The 12422-nt window shown below is 40.1% G+C and overlaps 1 protein-coding gene, 2 long non-coding RNA genes and 1 pseudogene across 4 annotated transcripts; 2 read left to right on the plus strand and 2 right to left on the minus strand.

The window, feature by feature from the left end:
- Positions 1–181: 181 nt before the first annotated feature.
- Positions 182–1360, minus strand: LOC121959112 (solute carrier family 2, facilitated glucose transporter member 11 pseudogene; annotated as a pseudogene).
- On the plus strand, positions 1257–10207 carry LOC121958468 (uncharacterized). Of its 2 annotated transcripts, none has more exons than XM_042507405.2 (7): positions 1257–1624; positions 3554–3700; positions 3969–4139; positions 4283–4385; positions 6886–7039; positions 7264–7402; positions 8815–10207. In XM_042507405.2, exons 1-7 carry the CDS (start codon positions 1401–1403, stop codon positions 8912–8914), a joined length of 1038 nt encoding a protein of 345 aa, XP_042363339.2. In that variant the 5' UTR covers positions 1257–1400; the 3' UTR covers positions 8915–10207. The 2 variants fall into 2 exon arrangements, with proteins under 2 accessions (XP_042363339.2, XP_087926053.1); XM_088069927.1 differs by lacking the exon at positions 1257–1624 and adding an exon at positions 1678–1816.
- LOC148186365 (uncharacterized) lies at positions 2678–7358 on the minus strand. The gene is made up of 3 exons (XR_015774966.1): positions 7226–7358; positions 6964–7020; positions 2678–4152 (listed from the first exon to the last, which is right to left on the minus strand). It is a non-coding gene; the product is annotated as an uncharacterized LOC148186365 (long non-coding RNA).
- Positions 10208–10850: 643 nt separating the features above from the next.
- On the plus strand, positions 10851–12084 carry LOC148186366 (uncharacterized). The gene is made up of 3 exons (XR_015775045.1): positions 10851–11343; positions 11619–11700; positions 11887–12084. It is a non-coding gene; the product is annotated as an uncharacterized LOC148186366 (long non-coding RNA).
- The last annotated feature ends 338 nt before the right edge of the window (positions 12085–12422 follow it).

Genomic DNA, 12422 nt, shown 5'->3' on the forward strand with positions numbered 1-12422 from the left:
CATGCCATTTTTAAGTTTAACTTCACAAAATGAAGTAAATACAACAACATTTTAAGTATACCTATCAATTAGATATAATGTACTGGTAAACATAAAGTAAGAATATATTATTAGTAATATTTACTGACCTTTTTCAAGGCAATTGGTTTCCTAGATTTGTATACACTTTTCCTGAAGGATGTCAAATTTCAGTCTCATTCTTTTGGTCAAGATCAGGATCTGGCATCAGTGTAGCAAAGGAGCAGGCTTTACCAAGCTGGTAATTCTCTTGAACAGGCTCATCTACCTGCATGTCTGGCCTCTCCTTCTTCACACCATTCTTTCTATCAAACTCTGCAGTAATCTCAGCCAGTGTCTTCCCTTTAGTCTCTGGTAGAGTGAACCCCAAAAACAAAGCTGACATCAAACACACGGCCAAGAATGGCAGAAAGCAGAAATTCCCCAGGCCTCTGACGATGAAGGGGAACAGCATTCCCACCAAAAACAGGCTTATCCACATACAAGAGCCAGCCACCATGTACGCTGCCGGCCGAGCTGCCTGGTCAAAGATCTCGGCTGGTAAGATCCCCGTCACCCCTGCTGGGCCCAACCCAAAGCTGAGAATGTAAGCGAACACACACGCCATGCTGAGATAAGCCATCCCGGCCACCCTGTGACTCTGGAGGGTAAGAGCTACAGTAAAGACAACAGTCCAGCAAGACATCAGACTGTACCCTCCCAGAAGAAGGTACCTGCGGCCTACACGTTCAATCAGTAGATTGCTGAGTATAGAAGCAGTTAGCTCAGATGCTCCTGTGCCGATGGTGACGTACTGGATTTTCTCTGGTGGTATTCCCGCTTCGAGAAAGATGTAAGAAGCGTAGAAGTAGATGGAGTCATTGCCGCAGAGCATCATGGCACTACTGGCAGCCATGACTGTTCTGAGCTGCGATTGCAGGTCAGAATCCTTAAACAGGGACCAGGGCGTCTTGGCAGGAGCTGCAGATCCTGAATTTAAGGCTGCAGACTTTTGCTGCTGCTCCTCTTGCTCCTGAAGCATCTCCTCCATCTCTGACACAGGAGCCTCCCCACCTCGAAGCCTTCCCAGCGCCCGCACACATGCTTCCCTGTCTCCCCTGTCAATGAGGAGGTATCTGGGGCTTTCAGGGAACCAGGGTAGGGTAAGGAGCTGGATCAACCCTGGCAAAGCGTTACTAGCTAGCAAGTAGGGCCAAAGAGGCTCTGCACCCAGCAGCTCAGTGAGTCCCACAACCTGACCCAAGAAAATCCCCAAAGCAGTGAAAACAGCGGAGGAAAAGGCCACAGCACCTCGGAGGTGTTTAGGAGCACTTTCCCCAAAATACATCGGCTGGACGTTCATACTCACACCTGAGTTCACCCCTACCAGGAAACGAGCCAAGATGATAATCTCGAATGATCTGGCAACCTGGCATGTCAGTACCAACACGGCACCTACAAACAGAAAAGAGTTGTTCAGAAGTAGTGAGTTCTTCCTGCCGAAGCGGACCGCCAGAGGCCCAGCCAGCAAGGCTCCGAGCCACCCGCCCAGCGAGAAGGCAGACACAACCAGGGTCCACACTAGGGTCAACTGTGGGGACTCCAAGCCGATGCCCCAGCGCTCCACGTAGGTGTCATTTATGAAATTTTGGATGTAGCTGGTGGGAGCGTTGATGATTGAGATATTGTAGCCATACTGGAAGGTGCCTCCAATGGCAGCACAGCACACAGTCAAAGCCAGGATCCTGCCACCGTCTGATGCTTTCCTGGTTTCTTCTGGCTCACCTTCGGAGTTCATCTGTAGGCTTGTCCCAGAGAAGTATGTGTCCTTCTCTGTGTCCCACGGTCCTCATAAGAGCGACAGTCAGATAGATAGATAACTTATTTGTTCAAAAATACTGTCACTGTCGCGTGTGTACGTTCAGTCTTTTGATTGGTTGATGTCAAGCATTACGTCATCTTTATGCGACTGTTACCCTCTTGAGTGGGAGGAAAGATGTGAGTAAACGTCTCCGGTTCGCGTTGTTTACATAAAAAATATAAATGTATGCACATTAAAAAGCAACGTAGTAATGTCAAACGTACAGTATTCTGTTTTTAAACAGGCGCGTGTGTGCGTATGAGCGCAACATGCTTAGCTAATATTAGCTCATTAGCGAATGCTAACAGGGGCAAGTGATTGTTGAGCTAACGTTTATTATCGTTACATGGAGTTATTATTATGCTCCGAGGCGATGTGTTGCATTTCTCTGAACCACTTGGAGAAAATGTCCAGCTGCATCGTCAAATTAACTTACCCCATTAGCATATTTTAAGTGCAAATTGATCCATTTCGTTTTATATCTCCTCAATGGGTTTATTTATGGGACAAGTGAAATTCGCAGCAGTCGCTTCTGTCTCTGAATGATCTGAAACTGCCGGTATTACCGCGTGTGGTGCAAGTTATTAAAATTAAATTGTTATTTCCAGTTTCAAAGGACACTAAAATGAATAATCAGCATTCAAATACCCCCCTTTTCAATGAAAAAGTAAATAATGCGGAGTCAGACATCGTAGAAACAACATAATGTCAAAAAGACAAGTGACAGACGGAAACTGAACAATTAAAACAAGGAAAAAAAACAAAAACAAAGAGATAGCATGTCATAGTCATGTAGTAGACACATAATGAAATAGCAGGTTATAGCAATGTATAGCAGACATTTTATTCTTCAATATTCCAGCTCCAGAGAATGTATCAGACCAAAAAAATCTTTCAATTAAATTTTTCAACAAGGGGATGATTTGGCAAATTTGGGTTCATGCCATGTATATGAAATTTACCTGGCAGGATAGCACTCCAATACTTTCAATGTAGTCTGTGTTTTTGTTTTGTTTTGTTTTGTTTTTTAATAAATCAGTGCTGGTAAGCACAGGTAATTGTGTAGCTATAATACGTTTTACCCTTTGTAAACAGTCTGACATTTTTTATAATGCACATATTTTCAAAATATATTTTTTTCATCATTACTGCAATATACCAATATGGTGGATGAAGTAACTGAAAGCCGTACTTGAGTAAAATTGTGGATAACTAATCAAAAAAATTACTTTGGTAGAAGTAAGTTAAGTCTCTGATATTTACTGTTCTTAAGTATCCAAATTAATTTTATTATATGTGATTAGGTATTGAAAGTAAAAGTAGAAGTAAGTGCTGTAAAAAAGCAAGTGGTCAGAATTCTGGGTACAACAAAGTATTTTTCTTCTTAACATGTACACCGACTTAAAAGTGGACAGAAAAAGTAGTGCAGATACTTCCAAACAATACTTAAATCTTTTAACAAAGTACTATTACTTCAATACTTTAGACCACATCAGATACCTATGTATTTAAATCCTAGATAGCAACTTGCAAGGCCGTCTAGTTAGTATTGATGTTCCTGCTTGGAAACACCAGATGCCATAGATACCTGCATTTCATTTTGTAATGTCATCAAAGTGTCAAATTTTTATTTCGGTTACGTTTTCTCCAGTGCCTTAAATCCTGACTTTTGTTAACGCTCTTCTCCTTCAACAGGGCGCCATCCCCAACAAAGAGGAAGGAGGATGACAAGAGTAAACAACGAGGTAAGGAGAAGTCAGGAGCCACAAAAGAGGGAGCTGAAAAAGACCGGGGTCGAGAGAAGAACCGCACACGGCGCAGTGCTTCCAGTGGAAGTAGCAGGTCAGAGGCCGTTCTCAGAAAGTAATACTAGATGCTACAGATTTGCTTGTTTTTCCATATCAGTTCATTTTTCATTGGATGATAAGGAAATGTTAGGCAAAAGGTGGTCTCATTTCAGCAGTTCTTATCCATTTGTTAACACTCAGCTGCACTGTGCTGTGTTTTAATTTCTGATTTTGACAGCAGGTCACAACAGTGTTTGTCTTTCTCGTCTACTTTGGACAGTCTAAGATAAACTGTCCTAAAACCTGCTCTCATTTACGTCCAGCTCCAGCTCCAGCAGCAGCTCCGGCTCCAGCTCAGGCTCCTCCAGTGGCTCCAGCTCCTCTGCCTCCAGCCACTCCGGCTCATCCAGCTCCCGCTCCTCTTCCTCCTCCTCTTCCTCCTCACCCAGCCCCAGCCGCCAGCGCCACAACAACAGACGACGATCACGCTCCAAGTATGGGATTCATCTTAAATATTAAGCAAGTTGTGTCAGTAATTTATAACTGAGGAACATTGCAAGCTCTCACACTGCAGACAGGGAACACCAGACAGCAACTTATTATTACAGTTTTAATCACAATGTAAATGTCACCGTAGGTCAAAGTCAGCGAAGAAGGAGGAAAGGGACAGACGACGTCGGAGCCCCACACCCAAACCCACCAAGGTCTACCTGGGCCGGCTGACCAGAAATGTTATCAAGGTGAATGCTTTACTCAGTTTGTACAAGGTGCTTGAGGTGTTTGAGACACTTGAATTCACTACATAGATATTTAAGTCCTGGAACACCTTGAAAAGTACTTGAATATAATTCACAGGAGAACAGAATGATTCATTATTTTATGAAATGTATTAGATTAAGTTTGAAAACTAGGAAGCAAAGGACGGCTGTGGTTGCAGTTATTTGATAATGCCGTATGAGTGTCAGTCTATCAGACACACTAACCTCCATATGGTAGAGCAGTCAAAGAAGATAATTACAGCTTTGTTAGCCAAAAACGACAGGGGGTAGAATCATTAGCTCCACAACAAGAACAAGCTGTAATGTCCTCTGGGCAAAAAAAAAGCCTTGCTACAGTAACTTTACTATCCGTAACCATTATTTTAGAATGGACAGACGTCCCTGTTTTTGGTGGCCTGTCCCTGGCTGGAGCTGTCCCTGGAAATGTCCCCATTTTTAACTGCAGGGCTGCTAACTCTAAACTGACTGTTAGACTTGCGCACTTTACATGCTTCAAATGCTCTTGCGCAACAAATCCATAGGAGGATTACAAGACAATGGGCCCCTGGGCACACAAATAAAGAAAGACCCCACCACCTCCATTAAAAAAAACTCACCTCGTCACTCGCCTGCAAAACACTCGCTCCAGAGTAGTTTCAACAGTTAGCATGAGTTTTAAGTTTTAGTTTGGCAGTAAATAAGCAGAAGTTAATTAATAAAAGGTTGATTTTAGGCCCTGGTAGCATTTTTGCTCCAGTTACAAATTTGCACAATTTTCTTGCAACAGATGGTTGTGGAGAAAATTATTTTATACTTGAAAATAAAAATGGGTGCTTGAAAACTTTCTTGAAAGTGACTGGTTCCTGTTTGTACGAATCCTGTTTACTACTCTACTGATGTCAGGACGGCAGCTCACGGAGATGCTGCTGCTGTTATGTGCTGCTCGACTGACTAGATAACCTTTTCCAAAGTTTTTGAGAGATTCATGTAGGTTTTGTGCTACAGAGCAAAAGGCAACAACAAATAACTTTCTTGTAGTGTTGTCAGAAATATGGATTTATTAGTTTATAGATTCTGAATATTTGAAACAGTTTAAATTCTCATTTCCTGCAGTACTGATGCACCGTTACCAGCTCCTTTCTTGCTCCCTCTTCTCTCTGACAGCGACACACATGCACACACACGCGCGCGCATGCACGCTCACACACAATTACACATGCTTGCACACACATACGCAGGTACACACACACACACACACACACACACACACACACACACACTCTAGCACAAAATGTCTGCTGTTTAGTAACTGTTTGTTTGCTTTGGATACTCACACACTTGCGGGAAATGTCTGCTGTTAGGTAACTGTTTACTTGCTTTGGTTTACCACTAAGTTATGAAAACACATTATTTCTGCTTCTGCAGTTTTGTGACAACACTAAGTTCTAGTCTTAGGAAACAACATTTTTCCTCAGACATAATAGCCCAAATTAAGGTCATGGTTCTAATAAGATGCTTACATTGCTTGCAATCAAAACAACAACTATCAAAACAGCATGTGTTTAGAAGAACAGTGGTTTACATTCTGCAAATATTTATCAAGATTATCTTACTACACTGCCAATTTCTTGCCCAAAATGTTGTCAGTAAGGTATTCTGAGGGCACGTTACGCCATAATGGCAAGAGTTTGTAAACAGGAAGTGGGCACCACACTGCCTCCTTAACAATAAAAACGGTTGCAGAACAGTAAAGCTAAAGATTCAATTACTGAGTTTTATATGTGTTCAGAAACATGTTTTAGCTTACTGTTTAACTGTAAATCAACATCTGGTCATTGTTTGACCATTATGTCTCAAGTTTTTCTACCTTTTGAGCAAAAGCATCCTTTTTTTCCTCTGTTTTCTGTAGTCATGTTGCACCAATTTGAAATGTATTTGGGCCTCCATACTGCAGAGAAGGCCTAGTTTTATGTCAGAGCCTTCTTTATATCAGTGAAATACTTCTTTAATTTTGCCGGAGTCGAGTACTTGAATTAGGTTATGGAGCCAACAGCAAACAATTAGTGACACAGTATTAGAGAGGGAATAGAGATGGAAACCCACTAAGTGATGTTCACAGGCTCCATTACCTTGTTTGCACACAAGCATAATTTAAAACATTTGAAAGAAAAAAAGAAAGAAGAGACATGCATGAGTTATTCCAAAAGACTGATAAATAACTCAGCTCTAGTACTTGAGTTATGTAAGAAGGTTATTGTTTTCATTTATTTGTAATAAAATCATTAAGCCTGCATGTAAGTATTCTCATCATCCTCAGCAGAGGAATGTTTAATGTTTTCAGAGAGGAACAATTTGAAGCTTTGCAACTGAAAACTACCTGAAGCTGTTTTATAAAGTTTATCTTTTCCTTCTAGGAGCTGAAATGTATTTTATTCACCATATAAAAAAATCCTGTTTATCTAAATGTTTTTCTGCTTTAAAGGAACACATCCAGGAGATCTTCTCCACTTACGGCAAGATCAAGATGATTGAAATGCCCATGCACCGCATCCACCCTCACCTGTCCAAAGGTTACGCCTACGTGGAGTTCGAGACAGCCGAGGAGGCGGAGAAGGCCCTGAAACACATGGACGGAGGTGAGAGGAATTGGAGGAACGTGGAAGATTGAACAGATTGCATTACGTTCTTGTTAAGAGCAGTTAAGTAAGATTAATGAGTAACTGTTGAAAGCAGTGAAGATGAGACGAGAGGCTGGCAGGCTGTTTGTGACACTAATATTTAAAATTTATGTCCTCATTTGTAATTCTGATATCATGCCAAACCTTCAGTGTTCCCAGTTTCTCGGATGTTTTTCTTTCAGGTCAGATTGACGGGCAGGAGATCACCGTCACGGCTGTACTGACTCCCACAGTGCGCCCTCCCCCCCGCAGGCTGTCCCCTCCACGCAGGATGCTTCCTCCACCAATGTGGCGACGCACTCCGCCTCGGATGAGGAGAAGGTAAACAGACTGTAAACAGCATGTGATGAGCGTCAATGCTGGAAATGGTGCTTATAATCCAGTCTCTATGCTTGACTGTTGGTTGCTGCGACCCTCAAAATCTGGGAACCAGATGAATTGGTGAGCTAATGTTTTATTTGCACTAGCTGATGTGTCTGATCCCCCACACATTCAGAAACTTGGTCTGGTAATTGTCAGTCTATCATTTTGTCTATGGCCATTGATAACACCCTGTGGATATTGAAAATTGAACTGAAAGGTTCCAGACTTGAGGCCTTGCAAACAAAGTCTGTTTTTCAGGGTCTTTAAAGGCATTGAATTCATTATTCTAAAAGTAAGGCCTTAACCCTTTGACACCTGAGTAAATTGGCTGATTTCTTTTAAAAACTTGGGAACTTTACCAAGAAATTGATAAAAAGTCACAAGAAAAATTATCTGAGAAGAACCACAAAAACAAAATGTAAAAAACAGAATTTAAAAAAAAAACAAAAAACAGAAAATTAAGTTAAGAAACTGCTAAAACTGCTTTTCTGGATATTTTCCCTTGTTTTTTTTATAGTATCTCAAAATCCCCCCTCAGAATATTTCTTTTCCACCCTGTACTTTATGTTTTTGTTTTTTTAAGAAATCAAACCAATTTTCTCAGGTTTCAGACGTGTAAATGCTAGTGAAAGATATCTAAATGCAGCTCAAGAAAACTGATGTCGATCCATGTGTTAAATGGTTAATTGTTATTTTAATGTCTTAAATCAATCTTTTAAAAGTCTTAAAAGTGCCCTGACATGATAATAAATAGATTAAAAATAGATTTTCATTAATCATGTTTTCAAATTTGGCACCTAGGTATGTGTATTTGGACTTAACAAACTGATTAGATTTTTGGTGGTCAAAGGTCAAGGTCAGTGTGACCTTGCATTTGTCTCATTCTTATGAGCATGAAACAACCACAGGGACTCAAGAATGGCTTGATAAGAATCGGTGGTTGAAGGTTCACTGTGATCTCATGAAAAACATGTTTTCTACATAACTCTAGAATTCATACACTAACTATGACAAAACTACGCAAAAATGTCAAATATGACAAAATGACAAAGTAATGACATTTTACATCCAAAAAAGTTAACATCACTGTGACATCATAATGTTCTGCAAAAAATACCTTTTTTAGCCATTGATTGAGCATTGTACTGTATCTCAGGAACAGAAGGGGACACATCTGGTCAGATACAGAATTTGTGACACTAATTTTGGGTGTCCACTTAAAAAAGTGCAGATTGTACGTTTCTTCTGTGCTGCTCGGGGGAAAATGTAAACTTAATATGCAACTTGACTGTTTCACGGAGTAGTAGTTATTAGTAGTTATTCTAGTTCGACCTGCTTTGTCACTTTGTGTTACTTTGTCTCTCACCCAGGTCTCGGTCTCCACGGAGACGCTCACCAGTGCGTCGCAGGTCACGGTCACCAGGCCGCCGCCGTCACAGGTCACGCTCCAGCTCCAATTCTTCCCGTTAAGGGAAGAAACCCCCTCCTCCTCCTCCTCCTCCTTTGCGTCTCCTCTGGATCTGGTCCTCCGCTGTGTCTTTTTAGTCAGTGTGAACAAACATTACGGTTAATCAGAAACCACATAATGAGAGCATGGATACCAACATACAGCATTACTGTATTCCTGAGTCAGTTATTTCTCCCAGTGCTTAAATTAGTATGAAATCAGGTGAGCTGAGTGTGTTCACGTCAGACGCTGTCATCAGCTGGAATCACATGTGATTCTAGCGTCTGTGTTCTTATCGCTGAACCAGTAAGTTGACGAATGTCTTTAAGACGAAATCCACGTGGTACAGCCAAAATGTTCACTTTTAAATTAGAGTTACTGATTTTAAATGGTGCTGCTGTTTATATATATCAGTATTGCGTTCAACATTTGTCCGGCATTAGTTCTTACAGGAAATCGTAATTACAAAGGCAGCTACACAAGTGAGTCACGCCATGTTTAAGTCCCTCTCCAGACACGTTGTAAAGCGTGTGAAAATACTTCATGCCGATATTTTGTTTAACATCTTAAAATGCTGGAAGATCTACCGTTTCTCTGTCAGTCACTTAAAACTTGGTCTTACTAGAATAAAGTTTGGAAACTGATAGCCTTGAAAAAGGAAATAAAACCATTAATCTTAATTTATGTTTATTTTATATCTAAGTGTTAAGTTAACTTTAATTTGAACTATATTTACTTAATTTTGGGGAGTTGTCGCAACTTAAAAATGACAAGTGGCATAACCTTGTTCTTTCTTAGTGTTAGCAACGTCAGTAAACCAAGTGAAGTTTGAAGATCTGCGAGTTTTGTTCAGTTAACATGTATACAGATATGAGAGTACAGATATAAAGCACAGCAAACCTGGTTTACTGAAGTTGCTAAAACTTTCAAGATTGATTTTAATTAAACTTGTCATTTTTAACTTGATACAACTTCATAAAGTTAAGCAAATCTTTGGTTGTGAAATTTTTTTTTAGTGAATGAGGGTTTTCGATACCAGTAAGCAGTGTGTGTCCGCTTTAGCAGATATCTGATTAAGACAGTCATTATTACATTGAAATTACAAAGAGGTCAAATGATTATTGCGTGAATTACTGATCCATCAGGAATTTGCGTTCCTTTTTGTCCCACCTGATTTTTACGTGTCACTCCGTGATCCTCTGATCTACACATTTGTGGTTTTACTCGCCGTCTGTATGTGTGTGTGCTATTTTGTAGAGCTGACTGAGTGTGATTCAACTCCTGACAATAAAGTTCATAATTTGAACTGCAGAAAACATTTTTGTCTGTGTGAGTCAATAGTGTTGCACCTTTATTCACTACAGTGTCAACTTTTATCTTTTTCGGGAGGAGCGTTGGGAATCCGGTCACAAGGATGCCTCGTCTTTCTTACGGCTGAGTAATGAGGGGTGTGTGTCTCGTCATATTCGCTGCATATATAAGGGGGATTTTTCCTTTGAAATTCAGAGTTTTGCCGTTCCTCTTCTGGCAGTTAGTGCTCAGAATCAGATGCCATCACTGAATCTTTACTGCACGAAGACACTGTAAATATTGGACCCAGGATGCATTTCTCCAGTAGCTGTAGACTGACTGTTATGTAGCCGTGCTGCTTTTCAGTCTTGCGGAAGGTGAGCATGGCTTTGAATACTAGTGAAGACTTGAAGGTTAAACAGCATATGGTACTATGTAAAAGGAATAGTTCAAATATTTTTAAGTGGGGCTGTATAGTAATGTAATTTTAGCTCACTGAACACAGAAGTTGCTGGTCTACAAATGTTTGATCAGTTAGTGACTTTGGTGAATCTGAACTAACTCTTTTAACTCTTTAGGACCTGGATCGACATCAGTTTTATTGTGCTGCGTTCAAGTGGCTTTCACAAGCACTTAAACCCCACAAGCACTTTTTTTTTTAAACTTGAAAAAGACAATAAGCAACTTACTAAGAAATTTCTGGACAAGTGAAAAAAAGTGAAAGGTGACAAGAAAATGACCTGAAATGAATAGAAAATTAACTGGAGGGGAGATTATTAGATATTATCCAAAAAGGAAAAAATATCCCAAAAAAATGTCTGCTTTGAGCCATTTCTTATTAAGTTGCTCATTGCTGGTGCTTATGAAAGGCATCAGGCAAAGTTGCTCAGGTTACTCAAAGGGTTTGAGTAACAGATGGATTTCAACCTAAACTACTGCAGTACACATAGCTGACTACAACTTTCATCAGTCCAGCTCCATCAGTGTCTTTGTGTTTTGCATTGCAGGGCAACTTCAGTGTGCCAAGGCCACACGTCCATTCCTAGGCTCACATTTCTATGGAATGGACGTGAATGTGGACTGCTGCATGAAAGTCTCACCGGACCCCACTAAGAAAACTGTCAAAGCCTGTTTTGACTTTATGTAAAATACATGCATACATGTAAGTATTGATCACACGCAAGCTTTACTTTCTCCTGTGTGTGTTGCGATGTGTTCCTTTTATAAACTAATCACACGCAGATAAATGTGAGGGAGAACGTGGCCATTTGGACACCTGTATTATCTAGTTATCTATTAAATCACTTTGCATTTATTTTGTGTCATGAATCAAGAAACTACATTTATCTGATGGAAAGTAAAAAACGCTATTTTTACACAGTTATGTCCTTAAACTATATTATATATATATACATATGTCTTTTTTTAACCCTGCAGTTTTGTCACTGAGGAAAACCTTTCCCTTTGCATGGACCCAAATGCCAACTGGCTCCAAGACAAACTCGAGGAGTTAGAGCAAGTGAGTCAAAAAATCATAATTTGAAGTTTACAGCTAAACAAACATATCAAGAAAATATTGACTGTGATTATTGTTGTGTCTTTACATCCTCCCTGTTTCCTATAATCGGTTCAGGCATTGTAGAATGTTATAGTCGACATTAAAATTCCTGTAATATAGAAACTTTCCAAGTGTTTCTCTCAACAGAACGGAATAGTCTGTCAACCCATCGTGGAAACTTCACGTTCAACATGAAGATGATGTACCTTCTGCACAGATATCTTAACACCTATTTCTATTTTATTTTCAATTCATTCAGATGAAATGTTTTACTTTCTCTGCTTTTAAAATACATTAAAATGACTACTTTGCAAGAATCTTTACTATCTTCTAAACTAATAAAGATCATTTTGAAAAATGTCTTGTTCTATATGGTTTATTAACAGCATACATTAGTGTACACTGTCTCCACTGACATGCTGCATAAAGGTGCGTTCTTGTCATTTACACTGGCTAGCAAAACACACGAAAATGTCTAAACGCTTCTTTGTGGGTGGATGCACTACCAACAGGGTAAAGAATACATAACTAAGTTTTCACACACTGCCAAACCAAAAAAAAAAAGAACTTTTAAGCAGTAAGACTTGAGACATCAGCAGGAAAACAGTGGGATCATGGCACTCAGGACGCCCACATGCAGCAGGTATTTTATTTATTGGTTCCAACAAAGTGGAAGTTGAATT

This window comes from Plectropomus leopardus, chromosome 19 (genome assembly GCF_026936395.1).
Source record: "Plectropomus leopardus strain MGB_pleo_1.0 chromosome 19, ASM2693639v1, whole genome shotgun sequence".
NCBI lineage: Eukaryota > Metazoa > Chordata > Actinopteri > Perciformes > Serranidae > Plectropomus > Plectropomus leopardus.